The sequence below is a fragment of the Neltuma alba genome, unplaced genomic scaffold, assembly GCF_004799145.2.
Source record: "Neltuma alba isolate B1F8T4 unplaced genomic scaffold, ASM479914v2 tig00010912_pilon, whole genome shotgun sequence".
Lineage (NCBI taxonomy): Eukaryota > Viridiplantae > Streptophyta > Magnoliopsida > Fabales > Fabaceae > Neltuma > Neltuma alba.
Genome location: NW_021635690.1, coordinates 242,923 through 266,524, shown reverse-complemented (window position 1 = coordinate 266,524; position 23,602 = coordinate 242,923). Strand labels below are relative to the sequence as shown.

The 23,602-nt window shown below is 33.0% G+C and overlaps 2 protein-coding genes across 2 annotated transcripts; one reads left to right on the top strand and one right to left on the bottom strand.

Annotated features, from left to right (window-relative positions):
• The first annotated feature begins 9,889 nt into the window (after positions 1 to 9,889).
• LOC114759875 (uncharacterized) lies at positions 9,890 to 11,300 on the top strand. Its single transcript, XM_028949104.1, has 2 exons — positions 9,890 to 10,251; positions 10,340 to 11,300. The coding sequence occupies exons 1-2, from the start codon at positions 9,890 to 9,892 to the stop codon at positions 11,298 to 11,300; spliced, it is 1,323 nt and encodes a 440-aa protein (XP_028804937.1).
• A 3,645-nt stretch (positions 11,301 to 14,945) lies between these two features.
• Positions 14,946 to 17,267, bottom strand: LOC114759874 (uncharacterized). Its single transcript, XM_028949103.1, has 9 exons — positions 17,029 to 17,267; positions 16,742 to 16,948; positions 16,424 to 16,654; positions 16,117 to 16,385; positions 15,943 to 16,024; positions 15,767 to 15,853; positions 15,431 to 15,697; positions 15,248 to 15,351; positions 14,946 to 15,153 (listed from the first exon to the last, which is right to left on the bottom strand). Exons 1-9 carry the CDS (start codon positions 17,194 to 17,196, stop codon positions 14,946 to 14,948), a joined length of 1,623 nt encoding a protein of 540 aa, XP_028804936.1. The 5' UTR covers positions 17,197 to 17,267.
• Between the last annotated feature and the right edge of the window lie 6,335 nt (positions 17,268 to 23,602).

The following is a 23,602-nucleotide window of genomic DNA, read 5'->3' as shown; positions in this document are numbered from 1 at the left end:
GTAAGGTAGTTAATTATAAAAAATGTGACACGTTTTTCCTAAAACACCATAATCATCTTTCTTAATACCCCTCTTCCTCTTCTACACTTGATTATGATTGAGGAAGTATCTATAGGGGTAATTTAGAGAAAATTGATAAATATGAGAAATGGGTCTTATATTTAGGACCAAAACCAACTCACCAATTGGGTCCTATATTAAGGACCGGAGGAGTACTATTTTTTCTTAACTATTGACAACTTTTGTTTCTAGAACTTTAATGACTACTCCTATTTAACTATTGTCTATTCTAATATCGCGATTGATTTTTTTCATTTTTAAAAATTTGGTGATTACTCCTGTTTAGTTATTGATTACTTTAATTCAATTGACTATCTTCATTTCATAAATTCAAAAAATACTTTTGTTTAGTTATTTACTACTCTTATATAGTTAATAGCTATATAAAAATAGTAACCAAAACTTTGAAAATAAAAATGATTAATAGCTATACGAAAGTAGTTATTAAGAGTGAGGGCAATATTGTCATTTCTCAATATTTTAAAATTTTAAAATAGTATAAGAGGTTTGATTTAGGATTTTGAAATTTACCTACGCTAATTTATCCTTTAGCAATTTTGAGGGTATTTTATTGTCTTTTTTTCCTTAAAAGTACCCCTTTCCTTCCATTTCGTATGATAGGTAAAAATATACTTTTAGTTCTTTAGGTTTATATAGGATTTCAGTTTGGTATCTTAACTATAAAAAATATACTTTTAGTTCTTTGATCCTAATATTATTAATTAAAAAATGTTGATATTGATATTAAATGTTGATGAAACATTCTCAAGGGTTAACATATCAAGTTTAGTTTTTAAAACAATCACTATTGTTACCCAAAAAAAAAGAGAGAGAGAAAAGAATTCATCATTTAAACTTAACAATTTTAAAGTTAAATAGCTAAAAATATAGATTTTTAAGTAAAGTGACCAAATTAAAATACTACCTCTAGTCCTAATTATAAGATCTTATTTGTAATATACAAACAAGGTTTTATAATTAGAACCAAATGTAGTATTATATAAAGTTAAAAGATCAAATATATAATACTTTTATCTATAGGTATTTGAAAGAGAGATTTCTAATTTTTTTTTTTTAAGTAAGACACTATATGAGATATTTACTACATTTGTTTTCTCATCTTACATTCATTCATTCCAAAAAAAAAAAAAACCAGCTTCGTCGCTAATCAAAATCAGCGATGTGTTAACAACGAACTAGGGATATAATTTAGTTAGCGTTGGAATTTTGTCTATCACTGATTCTACCATCACTAATTATTTAGCGATAGCGACAGATTATTAACAGATTAGTAATAGAAATTAATCCATTACTAATTAGAGATGGATTAGTGATGAAAATTCAGTCACAAAATAGTGATGGATTTTTAATGAAAATTCCATCACAAATTTTCTTTATCCTCTAAATTTAAAAAATGTAGTGTAGCAACCATTGACTACTGTCACGTCATCGCCTCCTCCAATGTCGCCACATCATCTTCTAGTTTTATTTATGAAGTAGTAATTAGAACTCTGAACATCCTTCGCGTGAGTTAAAGCATTTGCTAGTTGAGCTAAAAAACACTTGTATAATTTTTATACAAAATTAAATATATATACACACGCGCACACATATAATGCTTCTAATTAAAAACGCAAATATATTTTTTATATATAATTTAATATATTATTATATATATTTCTGTTTATGTTTCGTGTGACTAAGAATTAATTTTTTTAAATATTTAATAAAATAATAGGTATATCATATATTTTATTTTTATTTGTATTTATGATATGTATTTTTATTTATATATAATATATTTCTGAAAAATTATCATATATTATATTTTATTTTAATAATAAATATTAAAATAATTATTATATATTTATGTTATAATTTTTGGTGACGGATTAATGATGAAATAGTGATAAAAATTAGCGATAAGATAAAATCCTGTTTCTAATCTGTTTTTAATTTAGTAATGAAAATTTTTCATCACTAAATTCTGTTAGTAAAAAATTCTGTTACTAACAGAATTTGTGACGGATTAGCAGCAAAATAAAATTTTGACACTAAATTTCCTCACTAATTACCTTTTTTTTTTTTTGTAGCGATTCAATATTAAATTATGCTTTTCAAAATATACTGAGACATCCCAATGGATGGTTTAAAAAGGCAAGGTCGGAAGCTTAAATCTTTGTTTTTTTTAAAACTAATGAGTTTTAAACCTCAATAATTTTATTAACAATGCAGGAAGTGATATTAAATTTTAATTTGAAAATAATAAGTTCTAAACGTGTTATATTTTATGAAAGTGCATCAAACATAAACGCTTGATTTGAGTCACAGATTACAAAGGCAAATCTATATCTATAAAAGCCTCATTTAGATTTACCATTAGAATCAGTTATAAGTATATTTCACATAAACCAACACAAAACTTTTTTTACATACTAACCTCAAGCTTTATGAAATAGAAATATGTGTGAAGATGCGTCTCGACAGACCGATGAAGCTGGACTCTCCGTTGAAATTGCTTTGAGCCATGAGTGAAAGACCTCGCATTTCTTTTCCCATTTCTTTCTTATATCCTAATGAGTATTCTTTTCCTATGTCATATGGTTTTGGGAAACACTGGTGCAATGCACACAAAGACTGCTCTTTTGTTGGGTAAGTATTTCAATGCCTGGTTATCCTAGGCATAGTTGTTCTATTGTTGAAGTACTCCTCACTTGCCCCACTCAACCGCTCAATTTTTTTTATTTTTATGCTCACCTGTGTTTTTGGCCTTTTATACTTGGTTATGCTGAACCATGTCTCCTATGAAATAAATAACTCATTTTGTATTATTTATGTTAGTAGTGTCCTAATGGGAAAAAAAGGTTTGTCAAATTAACTCAAAAGTAAAAACATAGCAGCAGCTTACATTACATGGCACTTTGCTATTTTTTTTATTAGTCTTTAATTACAATAGAAAAGTATATAGATTATGATTTTATAATTATTTCAAATTTGAACTATATAGTGTTGAGTTAATTAATTATTTTGTGATGAAAATAGTATAATATTATAACTTTTGTAAGCCTGATAACTTAGCACCGTGTTATTGAGTTGTTCCAAAAAATTAGGTATATATTGTATTAATTTTAAGGAAAACTTTAGTGGTAAAAATATTACTACCTCCAGTTCTAATTATAAGACTTTATTTGTAGTCTTTAAATGAAGTTTTATAATTAAGACCAAATGTAGTATAAACTAACTATTAATCTAAAAACTAATCCCTAACGAAAACAAATACCTACCATCCTTCTTCAGCACTCCAAAATTGGATCCAACAAGCCGGTGAGGTTTTCTTTTCTTTTGGTTTAGTACTTCTCTTTTAAATCATCCCATATATATAAAGCTACTTAACTAGAAATGTTCACATTTAATGTCCAACAGTTTCTTGAATACGATTATCTCTAATAAGAAGATATTTATGTGTATATATTAAAAAAAAAAACAAAGAAATTTTAACTGGTGCAGGTCTTCTTGTATAATCTTAGATATGATTTTCATTTCTTTTTTCAAAAAAAAAAAACAAAGAAATTGGTCTGTTGGAATTTTTATATCGTAATAGTATGAAGCAAACAACAATGCTTGTTGTCTTGAATTTTTTTTTTTTTAAGTAACTCTTGTACATTGAATCTTCATTAATGTAAATTTAAGTCTGGTCAGGCCTCAAAGAAGAGTGACTTTTCTAAAAATATTTTCTACATTTCACATGAGCTCAAACTCAAAACCTTATATTTAAATTGACATAATCGCTCCCCTTCTACTAAGAACAATACTAAGTGGTAATGAAAGCCATCAAACCACCCGCAATTAATTAATGATCCAAAACCTGTTCTCTTTGTTTCTAAACAATAATTTTTTGGGGTCTTGCGTTGGTTTCCAATTAATCGTCACTTTAGGATTTCACTTTGTACTTGTTTTTGTTTTCCCCGGTAAGCCACTTTATATTTGTTTATTAATTTTCTTAATCTACGTGTTTAATTTTAAAGTAACTATTGTTTGAAATCAGATGAACTATCACATGTGGTGTCCGCAAAGATGGGTTTGAAGTCAAAATTCAAGTATTTTATTAATTTTAATTTAAAACATCACTTTTTGCCAAAAACATCTTCAATGTATATTTTATTCGAGGTAAAATAAAAAAATTTAAAGGACAAAACATATGTTTAATTATGAGGGGGGTGTGTAGAAGATCAGATCCAGCACTGGATCTTAATTGAACAAGGTTTACGAACACCGCATAAAAACTAAAATGACCCTCATTTAACCATTTTCTGTTTCAAATTCTATCACTTCACAAATACATTACTGATCTTTAATACTACCCCGGTCCTTAATATAAGACCCTATTTGACTTTTATTTTGGTCCTAAATATAAGACCCCAATCCATTTTGTCTCTCATATTTATGTATTTTTTTCCAAGATAGTCCTTTTAATAATTGTAGTCCTAACCAATATATAGTTGATTAGTAAGGATATTTTAGGAAAGACAACACATATTTATTACAAATACCTAATTTAACTTCTTTTCTTAATCTCCTCAAATTAGTCAACTGGGTCTTATAATTAGGACCGGAAGTAGTATAAGATTTAATTTAAAGAGATTAAAAAAGTTATTAAACTACTTAATTATAACACATACTGCATGATATTTCTAAAATACTTCCACGTATCATTATATTATGCATCAATTTATAAGAGTCACAAATTAGTTTAATTTAGAGAAAAATGATCAATATAAATACTTTAAGGTAATTTACTAACTTTTTTAATCTCTCTAAATAAGTTAATTATGTACTCCTCTGGTTCTTAATATAGGACTCAATTCTTGGATTGGTTTTGGTCCTAAATATAAGACTCATTTATCATATTTATCAATTTTCTCTAAATTACCCCTATAGATACTCCATCAACCATAATCAAATAGAAGAGGGAGAGGGGCATTAAGAAAGATGATTATGGTATTTTAGGAATAATGTGTCACTTTTCTTATAATTAACTAACTCATCTAACTTCTTTAATCTAATCAAATTAGTTAAATGGGTCTTATATTAAGAACTGGAGGAGTATTATATTAAGGATAGAGGTAGTAGTATTTAAACATCGATCCTGTAAGACGACATGGACATTCAAATTGCAAAGAAAATATTGATAAAATAAAATGGCTGGCGGAGGATTTACATTACAGGCTACTTCATCATTTCCTGTATCGTGGGAAGGCTCTCTATTCGGCTATGATCTTGGGGTTTTTGGTGAGTTCATGCTCACACACACACACACAGAGAAAAATAATGAGATATTAGAGTTATCTTAAAAAGACACTTAAATAATACCGATTCTTACTTAGGTTACTGAATTTGTCAACACGACCTAGAGTGATTTTAAAATTTAATGAGATAACTAATACTCATTTTATTTCATTAGAAACCTAGAAAAATGAGATTTTTTAAAAAATTATTTTCGTCCTGTGTAAGAGCTTTAAGTGAGAAAAACTTGATGCTTACCATTACAAGTTAGAAAATCAATCAAAGAGGCAATGATAAGTTAGTTTTTATACTAAATCTTTCTCTCTTATAATCCTTAGTTTCATCCTAACAGAAAATTGTTACTTTAGAATTAAAATATATTAACTGTGAAATGAAACATATTAATTCTCAATATTATATTGTGATAAAGTTTTATTCAAAAACTTATTACAAGTGTATTATGGAGATAGAAAATTATTAATTTAGAATTAAAATGTGTTTATATCTAAAATAGAACGTATCAATTTTCAAGATATATTGTGATTACATTTTATTAAAAGACTTAATGAAGTGTGTTATGAAGATAAAAACGTGTGAATTTAGAGTTGAACCGTGTTAATAATGAAATGAAATATGTTTATTTTTAAAGTTATATTTAATTGTGTTTTGGAGATATAAAGTGGTTAGTTTAGAACTGAAATTTGTTAACTACATAATTGAACTTATTAATTTTTAAAATTATATTATAATCAAGTTTTATTTAAAAATTTATGCAAGAATGTTATGGAAACAGAAAGTTTTAATTTATAATTTAAACATGTGAACTAGAAAATAAAGCATATTAATTTAGAATTCTTCTCTTTTGATTTCTAATAAAAGGGCCATTCGAGTCATTTCATAAATTTTAAAATCTTTTTTGGAATTATGTGACATGATTAGGAATTTGATACATTTAATGGCTCCAACAAAAGTTTGGGTTATTAAGTATCCTTTTAAGAGATTTTTCCTCAATAATATTTACTGAATTTGTTTCAAAAACAATGTTACATCATTTTAAGTTAAATTTTAACAAGTGTATTTATTTATTTATTATTTTAAAACCTCCTAATGAACTAACTGCATTAACCTTTGAAGTCAAAAAAAGATTTATATTTATCTGTTAAATTTTTAAATTCCTTAACCAATTAAATTTTTGTGAGGATAAAAAATAATTATGCACCTATAATTTTAATTTATTGAGATGAGATAGGTCAAGTCGTAAATTAAATTTTTAATTATTTAAAAGTAAAACAGGACAATACTCGGGTGCTATCTTTTAGATATCTTAGGCAATCTCTCTTTTTGATTTTATTGTGCTTAAACAATTTAAATAATTAGAAAGTATATGCAGCTCAAAAAAAAAAAAAAATAGAAAGTATATATCTTTTTGTTTATCTGAAAACTACCTACACAAATGCTTATGAAGTTTGTGACTTCAAAACCCACCATGAAAAAGAAGAGCCATGACTAGTATTGCCTGCAGTGCATTTAAAATGATTTTCAAAGTAACAAATTAGATAAATTATTTTTCTTCCAAAACCACCATATAAGAATATGTAATAACCATTTATATATATTTGATAAGATTGGCCATATGGTGAAATAATTAGTATACAAGAAAACTTAAGTACTTGAGTTTATATAATTACTTCTTTCCAATCAAATAGAAACAAGTGGATTTTAAATTAAAAAATTTAAAGATTTGATAACAAAATGGAGAGCAAGTAATGCATAAAAAATCGTCACAAAAATAGAAAAAAATCCACTTGTTTCAGTTTTAGTGGAAAAAGAAGGTATATTAAATACTACTATAAATCTAAATGTCAAAGCTTTAGTCATGTAAAGTTACCACGGTAGAAAAATGGCTAAAAGTTTAGCAGTGTTCAAACAATCGAACTGCAGGTAAATATACAGCCTCTTAAGTGTGTGTGTATATATAACAAGCAACAACTTATTTACAATGACTCATCTTTTATCCTAAAAGCAAAATATTTAGGCTAAGTTTTTTGTATTTATTATGTCAAATTCTTCAAATCACATATTTAAAAATATAACACATGGTATGTGTGAAAAAACACAACACATGGTCATGTGTGATTAGAAAATTTAATATAATAAATATAAAATTTTTTATGTAAATATTATCCATCTAAAATATAAAACCCTATATTTTGCTGTCAAATAATATTCAAAATGATATGATATATTTACAAAACAAGAATACTATGTTTTAAACTTCTGTAAATAAGGGAAACGATATATTGGTTACGTATAATTACTAATAATTAAGGTAACAGGATGAGATTTTACCATATAAACTAAAATGGGTTGATTAAATTATTTTTGAGTATTTCGTGTTTATCTGTTTTGATAAATATCAGATTCAGCATATATAGACTTCTTTAATAAGGTATAATGAAAAATATCATCTTATATAATCTAATCCTGTCGCAAAAAAGATTTATATTCATCTGTTAAAGTTTTAAGTTCTTTAACAAACTGAATTTTTGTGAAAGAAATTTTTAAAAAAAATACAATTATATGCATATACTTATAATTTAACAAAATAGGATAAATTAAATTATGAGTAAAATACTCTAACTTCCCCTTTATTTTATCTAAATTCCAGAAGTATCCCTTTGATTTTGAATTTGAAAATATATATAAAGCTTTTTTGAAATTAAAATACATGTTACACAAACTTTTGTTGTATATTTGATATTTTATTTCTATCTATCCTACTGTTAGGTAACTGTGAAGTTTGATTTTTATACTTCTGTTTTGACCAAGGAGAAAAAAATCGGACCGGACCGGACGGTTCAACTGGAAAACCGATGAACCGGTCTGAGGTCCGGTCTGGTTTGGCATAAAAACCGGCCTCCAGTCAAACCGGAACAACTCGGAATGAACTGGAATAAACCGGTAAAAACCGGGCAAACCGCTGACTTGATTGGGTTGGCCGGTTGGTTTTTTTCCCTGCTTCTTTCTTGCTCTCACCATTCGCCGGACGTCTCACCATTTGTGGAGACCATATACGCTACAGAGATAAGTGGTAGAAGTAGAGAAGATTATTGAGGTGAAGGAAGACAGAACTTTGTTGGCTCCGCTTTGAAGCATACTTGTGAAAGACTGGAAGGCAAGTAGAAAAATAACAGGGAGAGTAAGATGAATGAATAAGGTGCAGAGAGGAAAAATGGTGCCATTGTTCGCTGTTTCAGTGTTTCTTCGTCTGAGAAAGAAAGAGAAGTGAGAAGGTATGAAGCATTTTGAGAGGACAAAATGAGAAATGACAATGCGTGTTCAGGGAGGAGCTACCCACCGCCTATTCTACTCTGCTGCTCTGCTTGTTCAATATCCAAGGAGGAAAGAGGAAAGAAAAGCTGCTTTGTGATGCGTGACATAAGGATGCACGTGGGAGAGAGAAGACATGGTAAAAACAATTTTGAAAAAACAAAAGGCTCTGTTGGGTGAAGTGAAAGAAAAGGTAAGGGGAAAAAAAGAAGAAAGAATACCCATTAAAAATTAAATATTATTTTATATATTAGAATATGAATATTTTTTATCAATTTCAACTAAATTATATTATTTTAATTATTACCGGTTTGATCCCGGTCTGACCTCAATCTGACCCACTGACCCTTAAACCAGTATCTCAACCAGTTCATTATCCTGTCTGGTTTTTTGTTCCTTGGTTTTGACCAAAATACTCCTTTTTGATATAAGTTATTTAAACATTTATATTTGTCAAAAAATAATGGGAAAATGACAAGAAAATGACTGTTGAATTCTGAAATGACAAAATGGGCATGTAAATTACTGAAATGACAAAATGGGCTCGCCAAAAAGACTGAAATGCCCCTGAATCAGTCTGAACTCATGAAGACAAAGGCATGACACGTAACAAGAGGGAGAGATGAGAAGCTGAAAACGGAGGTGGAGCAGAGTCGAACGCTGAGAAGACGGAAAAGGTAAGGAAAATTTCTCCTAAAATGCTGTTATCTACTCCTCCAACTTTCACCATTGTACAAATCTAATTTATTACGGTGGAATTGCTTTGTGGGCAACCTGGTTTGTAGTGAGAGAGGGGTTGAACGTGGGTATTACGTAAGAAAGTGGAGCTTAATGATGGGTTTGGGTTTTCAAGTCGATTTACTGGTACATGGTCTAATGGGGATGAGTTTATGAGTGTAGATGGTTTAAATGAAGAATCTGACCAGGATGAGAGAGTGATACATCGGAAATGGAAAAATGGTGGGAACTGATAACGTGGGCATGAAGTTTGAGGGCTAACAGTAAGTATGAGGTGGTCAGTGTTGTCAAATTCATTATTGGAATTGTGAAATCCCATATTTAAGTTGTCAATGTAGCAAGTGTACGCGGATGTATTTTGGGTGTTGCATTTTTTGTGAAATCGCAAGAAAAGTTTCGAAATCCTGATAAATGAAATTGATTATTGGGGAACTAAAATATTGATTTATGCTTCTGTGGTGCAGGTTAGGTAGCTTTGATGACATCTAACATTGGGTCAACATCTTCAAAGCGTCTTGCTTGTTACTTTCATGTGGGTGGGAAGTTTGCAGAAAATGGTGATGGTGAAGTTAAGTACTATGGTGGAACTGTCAGGGTAAGAGTGATCAAGGAGGGTATAAGGCTTGAAGATTTGAGGGTTATGATAGGAGAATGGTTTGGTGTAGATAGTAATGGTTGCGACATTAAATACACATTGGGCTTGAATGATAGGATATTAATAGATCTTATTGATGATGATGAAGTTGACAACCTATTTGAGTATAATGATAGTAATGCACATGTTTACGTAGCAGCTAAAGGTAATGAGAATACGGAGGAAGAAGTGGCTGATCGAAACAGGTAAGTCACAAGTTTCGGATTATGGAAGTTGTTACTTGCAATAATGTTGTTGTTAATATCATAACAAATGTTGTAATTATACATGCAGTATGTCAAAATTGTCAGGACTGTCACAGCAAAATGATGAGCCAATGATTGAGGATGCTGTCGAATGTGTGAATTACATAGCAGCTGAAAATGTTCTTAGCCTGCCATATGCAGTAGAGAGTGCACCAACTCCTTTGCCAGGAATGAATTCCCTGAAATGGAAGACAGTATTGTTAGGATTGAGGCAGACTTTTCTAGATGCGGATGATTTCAAGAAGAAACTACACAAATTCAGCATTGCAAACAAATTTGAGTATAAATATGTGAAGAATTCTAATGCCCATATGTATGTCAAATGCAATGTTGAAGGTTGTCCATGGAGGATCAGTGCAAGAGTAGCTGCAAAGAGTACTCCAGCATTTTTACGTGTAACGACATTCAAAAATGAGCATGTTCATAATGCTCAAGACAATCTTCATGTGACACATGGTGGATCAGCTAGCTTGACATCATCAATTATAATTGAAGAGGTTAGGGATCATATAGACATGCATCCAAATGATATAAAAAAGAGGTTGGAAAGAGATTATGGTGTGAAGTTGACATATAAGCAAGCATACAGGGCCAAGGAAAAAGTGTTGGAGGACATACATGGCAGACCTGATCATTCTTACATGCTTATTCCATGGATATGTGACCGGTTGAAGGAAACCGATGACAAAACAGTGGCAAAATGGGTGGCTGCAAGGAACAACAGATTTGAGCGTGTATTCATAGCCTATGGGTGTTGTATAGAGGGTTTTATTGCTGGTGCTAGACATGTACTGTATATTGATGGAAGTCATTTAAGTGGACCGTATAAGGGGACACTACTTTCAGCGTCGGCTTATGATGCGGACAACGAATTATTACCTTTTGCCATTGCGATTGTGAAGGGAGAGACGCTTGAGGATTGGACATGGTTCTTACATATGATCAAGGAGATAGTTGGGTCAATGCAATTAATAATCATTTCAGACTGACACAATGCAATTATAGGTGCTGTGCAAGCAATATTCGAAGGTGAGCGACATGCGTACTGTTACAGACATGTTAAGGAGAATTTCAGTACACAAATGATCAAGTTAAATAGAGGAAGAAGGAAGACAAGTGGCAACACAAGGGAGGATGGACTGCATTTCCTAGATGCCATTGCATATGCAAGGCTTGACACAGAGTTTGATCAAGCAATGGATAACATGAGACACTTCAATTCCCAATTATTTGAATGGCTTGTCAATCATGGTGATATTCACAAGTGGGCCTTAAGCAAGTTCCCTTTTAAACGATGGGACAACATAACAACAAACCTTGTAGAGTCATTCAATGCGTGGATGCTGAAGGAGAGAAGATATAATGTCGCCCAACTTATACATGAGCATCGTGAAAAAGTAGCCAAGAAGATGTATGCAGCAAGCATGGCAATGAGCAAATGGAAAGAATGGTGTAGGCTCAAATACAAATGCAACATTGATGGAAAATGTGGCGAGATCTGCACAGATGTTAAGTGTTCCTTACGGAAGGGGTAGGGTGTGTGTCCATACAGCAAAGGAGCCATTAATGTTGATCTTGGAAAAGGTGAATGTAGCTGTGCAGCTTGGCAAATGTCAGGCATCCCATGCCCACATGCATGTGCAGCTATCAAGGCCTTGAATTGCAATGTGTATGATTTTGTTGAAGAATGCTACAAGATTACGTCCCAACAAAAGATTTATGGTAGGACGATGACTCCAGTGGTGACAATCGACATGCCAAATCCTAATAACTATCGGCTGCAAGATATAGCAAGTCAAGTGTTTTTGGCACCACCTTGAACTAGTCGACCACCTGGAAGGCCTAGGATAAATAGGCAAGAGTCGCAGTTTCAAAACAAGAAGGTCTACCATTGTAGTGCATGCCAGCAAGTTGGCCACACAAGAAGAACATGCAAGAATCCAAACCCAACTTAGGGTTTCATGTCAATACCAACAGGGGTAATTTTTTTGTTATAGGAAAGGAATGACTCTTGAACCCTTTTTAATTTTTTTTTGGGAGAAGGGTTGATAGGTAGGCTATCTTTTTTGTTAATGATGTTAACTGGGTAGGAGATGTTCTGTAATCTGAATGACAAGAAAACATTAGGCTGTGGGTTAATCCTAATGTTAACTTGTCATTTGGATATCAGTTATGTAGCTTCTGTCATGGGCCTACTGGTTTTTAGTAAATATTATCACGTCAGTGGTCAATTCCTTTACAGATATAGTAAAGTCTGAATGTTAATGTAAAATCGTATGATGGGTAGGCTATCCTTTTGTAAATGATATTCACTGGGTAGGATATGTTTTGTAATGTGAATGAGGAGGAAACATTAGGTGGTGGGTTAATCTTACTGTTAACTTGTCATTTGAATATAAGTTATGTACCTTCTGTGATGGGCCTACTGGTTTTTGGTAAATATTGTCACTTCAGTGGTAAATTCCATTACACATGTAGTAAAGTCTGAATGTTAATGTAGACATCCTATGATGTGTACTTCTATGTAACATAGATGACCTTTTGTTTAATGCCCTCAAGGGAGATGGTGGAAGTTGCCAATGGGTATGACTGGAGTGGTTAATGTCATCAACGATGTTGTTATTCACATTACCAATGTTGTTATTATCATTTCCAGGCTAGTGAAACTCCCTGAAAATATGTTACTTGACTTTGAAATAAAGGAAGTGGAAGTGGAAAAAGCAGAGTGGTAAATATCATCACTAAAGTTGCATTTAATATTTCCAATGTTGTCATTATCATTACGGGGGTAGTAAAATTTCCTGAACAATTTGATGCGTGGGTTTGACTTAAAGGAACCGGAAATGGAAAAAGCAGACTAGTAAATGTCATTACTGAAGTTGCAATTAAAATTTCCAATGTTGTCATTATCATTACGGGGGTAGTACAATTTCCTGAACAATTTGATGCGTGGGTTTCAGTTAAGGGAACTGGAAATGGAAAAAGCAGACTGGTAAATGTCATTACTGAAGTTGCAATTAACATTTCCAATGTTGTCATTATCATTACGGGGGTAGTACAATTTCCTGAAGAATTTGATGCGTGGGTCTCAGTTAAGGGAATCGGAAATGAGAAAAGCAGACTGGTAATGTCGTTACTGAAGTTGCAATTAACATTACCCATGTTGTCATTATCATTACGGGGGTAGTAAATTTCCTGAACAATTTGATGCGGGTTTGACTTAAAGGAACCGGAAATGGGAAAAGCAACTGGTAAATGTCATTACTGAAGTTGCAATTAACATTTCCAATGTTGTCATTATCATTACGGGGTAGTACAATTTTCTGAAGAATTTGATGCGTGGTCTCAGTTAAGGGAACCGAAATGGGAAAAGCAGACTGGTAAATGTCATTACTGAAGTTGCAATTAAAATTACCCATGTTGTCATTATCATTACGGGGTAGTAAATTTCCTGAACAATTTGATGCGTGGGTTTGACTTAAAGGAACCGGAAATGGGAAAAGCAGACTGGTAAATGTCATTACTAAAGTTGCAATTAACATTTCAATGTTGTCATTATCATTACGGGGGTAGTACAATTTCCTGAAGAATTTGATGCGTGGGTCTCAGTTAAGGGAACCGGAAATGGGAAAAGCAGACTGGTAAATGTCATTACTGAAGTTGCAATTAACATTACCCATGTTGTCATTATCATTACGGGGGTAGTAAAATTTCCTGAACAATTTGATGCGTGGGTTTGACTTAAAGGAACCGGAAATGGGAAAAGCAGACTGGTAAATGTCATTACTGAAGTTGCAATTAACATTTCCAATGTTGTCATTATCATTACAGGGGTAGTACAATTTCCTGAAGAATTTGATGCGTGGGTCTCAGTTAAGGGAACCGAAATGGGAAAAGCAGACTGGTAAATGTCGTTACTGAAGTTGCAATTAACATTACCCATGTTGTCATTATCATTACGGGGGTAGTAAAATTTCCTGAACAATTTGATGCGTGGGTTTGACTTGGGGAACCGGAAATGGGACAATTTCCTGAACATGGGGATGCAAATGGGGAAACCATAGTGGTAAATGTCATTACTATAGTTGCAATTTCCCTTAACAATGTTGTGATTTTCATTACCCAGGTTGTGAAATTCTGACAATTTATACGTGGGGACGAAAATGCAGTTGCAAAAAGCAATAGCGAGGTGGTAACAATCATTAAAAAAGTTGCAATTTTCATTACAAATGTTGTCATTATCATTACTGGGGTAGCGAAAATGGATTCAAAAAACGTGATTTGGGCTTGAAAGACTTCAGATGCAAATGGCAACAGCGATGTGGTAACTATCATTACAGAGGTTGCAATTCTCAATCTGAAAGTTGTTAATCCTATTACTTGTGTAGTTAACCTGGGTCCAAGTGGATGTAATTTGGGGCACAAATAATCAACTTGTGATTATCATCACGGAAGTCACATGGCATGTTGTAAATACCATAACTTTTTTACTCAAATTATCCCAAAAAGGATTGCAATTAGGCCAACAACTGGCAGTCACTTAGTACCTCCAACCATAAGTCAAATATTAAGACTTCAAACTAACACTCCTTTTACAAATACTATATGCCTAATCTACATAATGTCTCCTCCTATCACAGATGGCGTCTTTTGGTCAGTGTGGTGGCTTGGGTTGATGAAAGCAAGCTTAATGCTTCATCACGTCTTGAATTAAGCTCATGATTCACTAGCCACCACATGAGGTTTCGTCGGAATTCAGCCACTTGTTCATCCGTATAGTGAAGTATCTCACCGGGCTTCCATTTACTCAACCATATTAATACATGAACGCCGCAGTCTCGCCTGCACATCAAAACATCCCAACGATGTAAAAGAATGAAAATAACACATTGGGCTGCTTTGAGACGTAATAATATCAACAACATAAACCACTCACAGATTGTTTTGTTGCGGAACAGGAGCCCAAATGATATCACTCATTTTCTTCTTCCCAGTGGCATTAGGCTTAACTATCTCAATAATGTCATAAAATCTATTCCTCTGCACAATATCATTACGCAATTGTAAATAAAAGGTAAATGAAATGTCAATCATAGAAGATGAGTTGCATTATCCTTACACATTCAGTGACGACGGTCGTCATGTCATCAATAATTACACCCTTCTTCTTGCTCTTCTTCTTACCCTCTAAATTTGGCTTCATTGAGTCCAGCACATAGAAATTCATTGTGCTAGGCTCAAGCACAACACAGAACCAGTGAGCGCCAACAAGTGTGGGTCCAAAGATCAAATCACATTCTCCTATGTTGTAGCCTACATTTTCAGGTAAAAATTGTTTCTTCCGTTTTGTAGCATCCCACAGCTTTGGGTTAGCTGCCATTATTGCCTAAAACATGAACATTTTAGTCATTTATCAATATCAATCAACAAAAAACTAACATCTCAGCAAGCTTACCATAAAATCAGCATCAAAAATGTGCCGCTTCACCTGCCCTTCCTTCTCCATATCAGCCATTAGAGTCTTGCACACAGTTGACATCAGCTGTACGCAAAGAGATTATTGTTTTGATGAACCCAAAACGCAGCATCTACTAAACAATTAAATGACCTCATCACAAATATTCTACTTACCCGGTTACCTATTTTCTCAATTCCGCCAAGTGTCCTTAGCTGATCCCGAGTGATATCTTCATCAGAGATTTTCACCAAAGGCCTAAAAATATGTTGTCAATATCATTATGCATGTAGTCAATTACCACAAAATTGTAATGAATATGATTACGTGGGTAGTGGATATGTACATACATGTCACCCTCCTTGCTTGAACACATACGGGAAACTATGTCATAAAACCGGTCCTTGTCATCCATGGGCCTCTTTCGCCTCTTAGTTGGCTTTGTCAAAATCCATGGAGAATTGATAGCGGATTTCATCTCCCTTTGCGATCTCCGGAGTTGACATCCCTTGTCCATGGGGGACAAGGGCAGGGGAGACTCCATAATTTCTTTGTCTGCACCTTCTGCTGCAACACCGATGTCATCACCCCTATCTGAGCCAGTTGCATCATCGTCTCCCTGATCATCTCCCCCGTGGAACTCATCTCTATCATCACCTTCGTCATCAGACTCATGTCCATCATGATCATGGGGTCTTCATCGCCAAATGCATCATCATCTCCCTTATCATCATCTGGGACGTCAATAGGGTCCTCATCATCTGTGGTCACATTATTTTCCTCTATCCTTATCTGCACCTTATCTAGCTCATCTTCCATTGCACTTATAAGCCTCCTAGTGCTTAATTCGATCTGAGCCATCAATCGTCCGTGCAACTTCTGTAACTCCTGCAGCAAACAATTTAAAATGAGTAAACACTTTTTTCATGAGATTATTTGCTAATGAGAATGAAAATTAGTAACGAAAGCACATACCGGGTGTAAATGAGCCACACTTCTGCGTTTTCCTTCATCCTTCCCACTTCTATCCATACTTCCCTTGCCCTTATACAGTAAACCCCTCTTGCTTTCCCTCTCCTTCTTTTCCAGCTTCCTTATCCTCTCATCAGTCCAGAATTGAATGGCATTTAGGGACCCTCTCTCAACAGTTTTGGATAGTGGGAAGTGCTCAGCAAAATATAACTACAACAGTAAATCATTAACTTGCCAATTCCACAAATAAAGAAAACAATAACTTAGAAGCATAAGTCAGAAATACATACCAACAGGAGGTAGATGCATCCTCCCACATTGCAGCTTCCTTCATCTTCATCTTCGTCTTTCTTTGCTTTTGTGTACACTTTCACATAATCTCCCATCTCTTTCCACAAGTGCTTCACAATGTACGTGGCCCAATCAAATTGGTGAAATCCCTTCATGGTACAGCACATGACTCTTATTAGCTTGTCACTCACAGTTGTTTGTGAAGTAGGAGTTAAAAAACTCCCAAGTGTGTACAGCATAAACAGAACTCAAACTCATCTTTCTTCTGCCCAGATTTAATGTCATTGAGTATCTTCGTATAAGGGACTTTACCAAATTCCTCCTTCAACCTCTGGTATGTCTCATCATCATCACATACGTCCATTTTTACCTTCTCCCCTGTGTGGGGTACACCCAACAAGTTTGCAACATCATTTGCTTCTATTTCCTTTATTATCCCTCTTATTAGAAATTGATGGGTAGGCGGATCATATGCTCGGAGAACACATACTATGAGGTCACGAGGGAGTCTCTCACATCCAATGTCAAGTAAATGGCCAAAGCCTAAATTTTGTACCCTCACTTTCAAATCTTCATCATCTTTTATGAAGTCCACTAATGACTTAAATTGCCGAACCGAGCAACGAGTGCTAAAAGCCACTTTTTTCTTCCTCTTCTTCTTCATCCCTTCCTTTCTTGATTGCTTCACCCTATCACTGTATTTCTTCTGCTCCTCTGGTGTCAACTGCTTCCATGCCTTTGATGCCTTTTTCGCTTGTTCAGACATATTCTTAAACTTCTCCCCACCCTTAAGAAATTCTCGTCTAAACAACATGTAGCCATTCTTCACTTCTTCACTTGGCCCTCCTTCTACAACAAGCATAAATAACTAAATCTGGTCAGTTGAACAGCTCAACTTTCTTTGCATTTCAAAAAAGTTGTCATTACCATTTCCAGTGTAGTCATTCACATTATAGGTGTTGTTATTTAGCCACAAAATGAACCTCGACTATTTACTACTCAGATAACTAAATTTGCTGATCACGTAATGAATGTTATTGCTTCTTTCTCACTTCACAGAACAGAGCAGAAAATAGAGACTAACGACATAATACACTTTAACAACAAACTAAAAACAATCTAATCTTACCAAACCTATATAACTCAACCACTTAATTCCTATTACAACTGCATATTACCGTTTGTCGCAGTCACAGTTACTTCGCCAACCTCCTCCATGACAGCAATGCGATTGATGCTTCTCAGCACTTCAGCGACCTCTACCTCTTCAATCCTCAAACCAGCAGATTAATCTCTACCTCTTCAATCCTCAGACCAACAGATTAAAAAATAAATGAATATGCATCAAAAGTGATTCTTTCTCGATGAAATGTTACAAAATTTGCATCTTCAAGTAACTTATATTATGGAAATTACTACTACACAGTGCCACAGATGACCAAGAAAATAATAGCAATACATAAGAAGGCCACAAAGGTTATTCTCACTTGGTACATACTGAAATGAATATGCATGTTCATCCCCAGGTAAATTGCACCGCTAAATGACTGAGGTTATGCCCATTAGGTAGCTATATCTTCAAAACAGAGTTCTACCCACGAAAAGTCACCCCTTTCAATTTATTTTACAATGTTAAATTTGCATAACCAATATGGGGATACAGTTGAACTCATTTTAGTCCCATACACAATGCTAAAAATGTGCAATGTCCATTACACGAACAGACCAAACAAGGGGGCGGAAACAGGAAGCATCCTGGCTCATGTGCGACAGTGGTCTCAATTTATGGGCCTCTAAAAAGTAGTGTAGCAATCATAAACACACACGTATATTATGCCTTCCAACATTACAGCAACACAGCAATCAAACAACAACAATCAGAGAGATATCTCGTTAAACATGGACCGAGTTATATGAATCAGAGCAAGCAAGCAACTTCTGTAATTCCGTCACACACAGAAGCACCGACTTTTAATCTAATCTACCTTTACATTCTATTTTAAGCCTTTACCATTGCTTCCCCTTTTACAACCAACATTCACCATTTTCCCCAAATTAAAACACTCCAATCAGACAAGCACAAGACGGAGACATTTGGGTGGCTTACCGGGGTCGGAACGAATATCGACTTCTTCCTCAACCGGTGACGACCTTACAGGTGCTCTCCCTCGGAATCTCTCTCTAGCCACCCCCTCTCCCTTTTGAAGATTGAAGCTTCTCACTGGTTTATTGCTTCTCACTGCGACCCATGGAAAAGACGAAGAAGCCGAACGCTATTCACATTCCTCGTTCACAGTTCCTCAACCATGGCAATGTGAGACTTGCGACAACCATATGCAGTTTCGCCGAGTGCAATGTGAGAGTTCGGAGAACCCTATGGTCTATGCAGTTTCACCGAGTGGAGAACCGCCAACCAAACTCCAGTTTCGTTGCACAATATCCCGCCCTCTGATTCCCGAAAAAATTGAGGGCATTTCAGTCTTTTTGGCGAATTATCCAAATTCCAGATTGATACCCCATGCCCATTTTGTCATTTCAGTAATTTACAAGCCCATTTTGTCATTTCAGAATTCAACAGTTATTTTCTTGTCATTTTCCCAAAAATAATTTTAATACATGTATTTTCAAATTTTATAATTTTAATTTTTTACCGCATAACGAAACATATTTATTTAGGTTTCTTTTAAATGACTAAAAAATATACTAAATAAATATTTTTTATCATATAATGTAAATTTTTTATTTATAAAATTATTTAAATTTATAATTTAAATTTTTTAAATAAAAATTTTGTTAGAAACATTTACAACATATTTAGTCTATTTATATTTATTTAAAAAATTAATAAAATTTTCATTCAAATTTATGTCTACATTAATTAAGTTAATTAATTTTCTATCTGAATAAGGTCAAAATACAAAATAAATAATTATTTTTAAAAATTAAAAATAAAATTAAGAAAATTTTAAAATTTTTTACTCAAAATTTAAAGATTTAATATTATGAAGACTAAATCAATAAATAAATAATATCTTAATCTAAATTTTAATTAAAAAATATATTTTTAGAATATTATTAACAGAGTTAACAATTTAAGTTTAAGTTTGGATTTAAATATTTATCTTTAAAATAGAAAAAAATTGGTGTGATTAAGACGAAATGTAAGCAGCTCACAATCCGACAGCACAGTGGATAATGGAAAGGAAAGGAAAGAAGGAAAACGATAACCATCGTTGTAACAATGGAGTTTCTAGTCCAACTAGCCGTCAAAAATCACCCCGAGTTACAGCACAGTGGTCGTTGGTCTCCTCTCCCTGAGCTCGTTCCATGCGCGTGCTCTCTCTGCAACACGAAGTCGTCGCCCCCAGCCTCCAACGTAGAACCAGTCGACGGCGATGACGTCGTCCTCTCCTCCTGCAGAACTCGTCAGCCACCTTCAGAGGAAGAAGATCCAGTTGCGCCTCCTTGCATATCCCAGATCCAGCGTTGGAGATCTCCTCAGCTGCAAGACCAGTCTCCTCTCCCTTTACCAGTTCGGCGTCTCCTCCCTCTTTCGACACTGTCTTGCTTAGGTTGGAGAAGAAGACACCTGCGACGACGCACCACTCCTCCAAAACCAGCGAAGAAGACGATCCTCAACAGTGGAAAACGCCTCTGTTTTTTTGTCCAGATCCAACCCCAAACCAAAACCCTTGATCCGTTTGTTATGAAACATTGAAAACAGGAGAGGGGATTAATATTATAATTAAAAAAAGCTATTAAAATAGTATTTATCATGAGTAATTATTTATTACATTAGACAAGCCTATAAAGATGGGATTGGTGAATATCACTTCTTCCAATTATATTCCCCAATCCTACATATATTGATTTAGCTAATCCCATGTAACAAGCAATCTCTTGTAATAAACACTCTTTTAATAGTTTTGTTGAATCCCAATCTTAATTCTTATTCCTAATTTTTAATGCTTCTTACAAAATGATACCATCATTCTATTGTCCAAACACTGTCGTTCCGCTAGTCCTCAGATTTCAAACTTTTCTCTTCTCAAAACGTTGTGTTGGCCATCAGCAGAAAGATAAAAAGGAAATATTAAAAATACATAAAGCAAAACTGAAAAGGAAATCAAAATAAAAAAATAAAGAAAAGGAAAGAAAAGTGAAATAAAAAAATGAAATAAGATGAGATAAAATCAACTAAATGTTAAAACTATTATTAATTACTTTTATTTACTTAAAAATAAAATATTTATAAGAAAATCCCCCAAATAATGCTCCAAATTAATTTCTTTAATTAGCTCATAAAAATCATTCAAAATGTCATTAATAATACACCCAAAAATGCCTTTAAATATATTAAAATGGAGAGTTACCATCGGCACAAAGTGTGGTGGTGTGTGTGAACATGATCTTCACTGCGTTAGTGGCACAGTTGTTTTTGGTTTCACTATGCCATCTCAAGTACGTCATCTTCTTGCTATTTGCTGGCGTTGATAGTGATAACGTGCACTGTGGTGTATTTCTTCTTGCCGGAGACCAAGAGGGTGCCCATTGAAGAGGTACATCTGCTGTTTGAGAAGCACTAGTTTTGGAAGAATTATGTGGGATAGCATCACCAAGCTAAGGTATGATACAAAGCCAACCAAGACAACAAGCTTGACTATGTCAAGCCCACCGACTACTGAGTCTTCAAGCCCAAGTTACCGTACCCCTTTGGTTCTTTTCCCCTTACTGGAAACAAGTAGCCTTGTCCCCCTTTTATTGTTTCTTTTATCGTTTTTTTATTTTAAATTTATATAGTTTGGCTCTTTATTCATGATTACATTTTAATTGATTATGGTGAACAAAATTGCTTGAGTTTATATACCAACTTGTATTTTCAACCATAAGAATCTATAACAACCATTATGGAATTTTTTAATTTTTCATTCTATGTAACCTGCTGTTCGTAACTCTATGGGTTAAATTTATTTATATGTATAGTTATTAATTAATATTATTGTCTCGGCCCATTTCCCGTCTTCCAATTAAGGAAAACAAAAAGGGATTCGCTGCTAAAATTTTAGAAGGTTAATTTTGAAAACTTTTTATAAAAAGATAGTGAGTAGTGTCCAAGATTTGATTGTACGCGGAGAAGGTGTTAGATACCCCATAGCATCCATTCATAGGATTGGTTACCCAAAATCAATTACTCAAAATTAATATGACCTTTTATTATATTTTAATTATTCTAAAAAAGAAATAAAAATATAAACAATAAAGAGAAAGACTTTTTATCTATAAAAAGAGAAAAATAAAATGAAAAAAATAATTTATTTATATAGCTGGATTTAACTTATGATAAAAGCCTAGGATCAAAACCTACGTTTAAAAAAAAAAGAAATAAAAATATAAACAATAAAAAGAACGACTATTTCTTCTATAAAAAGAGAAAAATAAAAAAATAATTTATTTATACAGCTGGACTTGACTTATGATAAAAGCCTAGGATAAAAACCTACGTAATTCGGGGTAAAAATGTGTGACATTTGGAAAAAGATTTATTTAATTTATTTTAAAAAAGATATTTTTCATGGGTTTGCATTTTTTTAGCTAACGAACGAACAATATTTATGTCAAATTCTTTATATCCATTATGTCAAGTTCTCCAATCACACATGATCATGTATTCTATTTTTAAAATTTAGCATCAAATAGTATTTAATTATAAATCTATATGAAAGAAAAAAGAACAGATGACCATGTGTGACTAGAAAACTTGACATAATGGACAAAAGTAACTTGATCTAAGTTTTTTGCCTAACAAAAAGAACTATTTTTATTTTTATTTGGAAAAATATTTATTTTTTTAAAAGAAATTTTGAATCACACTTCTTTTAGAGATTTTCATAATCTCACATGGAAGAATAATTATTGGAGCCTGCGAGGTCCTAAAAGTCAAGAAAACATATTATTTTAAAAAGATTTTTTTGTTTTATTTTCATTTGTAAATATTGAGTTAAAATTAATTTTTTTTGAAAACAAATTTGAACAACCTTATTATTGTATTTGCAGAGACTTCCATAATCTTACATGGCTTACCAATAAATTTAAATTCCTTTAGAGATTCTAAAAATCTCACACAGCATATACTTTTAAAAAAAGTGTAATGTCTTTTAAGAAAAAGGAAAAATAAAACCGTTATGAAAGAAGGAATGACAAACAAGATCAATTCATCATGAAATTTGAATCTAGCACAACAAAGAGGTTATAAGAGGAAGGAAAATCCATGCCTGATGCTTCACTATTGATTGTTTGGCAACACCAATAAGTGCTTTTAAAAAGCACTTTTCCGCAAAACGAGACAATCTCCTCCACATATTTACTTTGTATACCATAAAAACACTTTTAAGACCATGATTTGGTTATTACCCAAACACCTCCTAAATAGTAGAGAAAGAAAACACTTGTACATGGTAAAATTAAGAAAGTGAACAAATTAAAAAGACAAGAATGGGGTAGGTATTAATATACATGAGATATGCCAAACAAAATGAATAACAAGAGGCACGTATGATCCAGGCAAGCAGTAAA

Excerpts from the sequence above, each read along its gene's own strand:
- LOC114759875 (XM_028949104.1), top strand. The coding sequence starts at position 9,890 with ATGACATCTAACATTGGGTCAACATCTTCAAAGCGTCTTGCTTGTTAC. Across the intron at positions 10,252-10,339 it reads GAAGTGGCTGATCGAAACAG|TATGTCAAAATTGTCAGGAC; the intron begins GTAAGTCACAAG and ends TTATACATGCAG.
- LOC114759874 (XM_028949103.1), bottom strand. The coding sequence starts at position 17,196 with ATGTGCTGTACCATGAAGGGATTTCACCAATTTGATTGGGCCACGTAC. Across the intron at positions 16,655-16,741 it reads GTGTGGCTCATTTACACCCG|GAGTTACAGAAGTTGCACGG; the intron begins GTATGTGCTTTC and ends TGTTTGCTGCAG. Across the intron at positions 15,698-15,766 it reads TTTTTGATGCTGATTTTATG|GCAATAATGGCAGCTAACCC; the intron begins GTAAGCTTGCTG and ends TTCATGTTTTAG.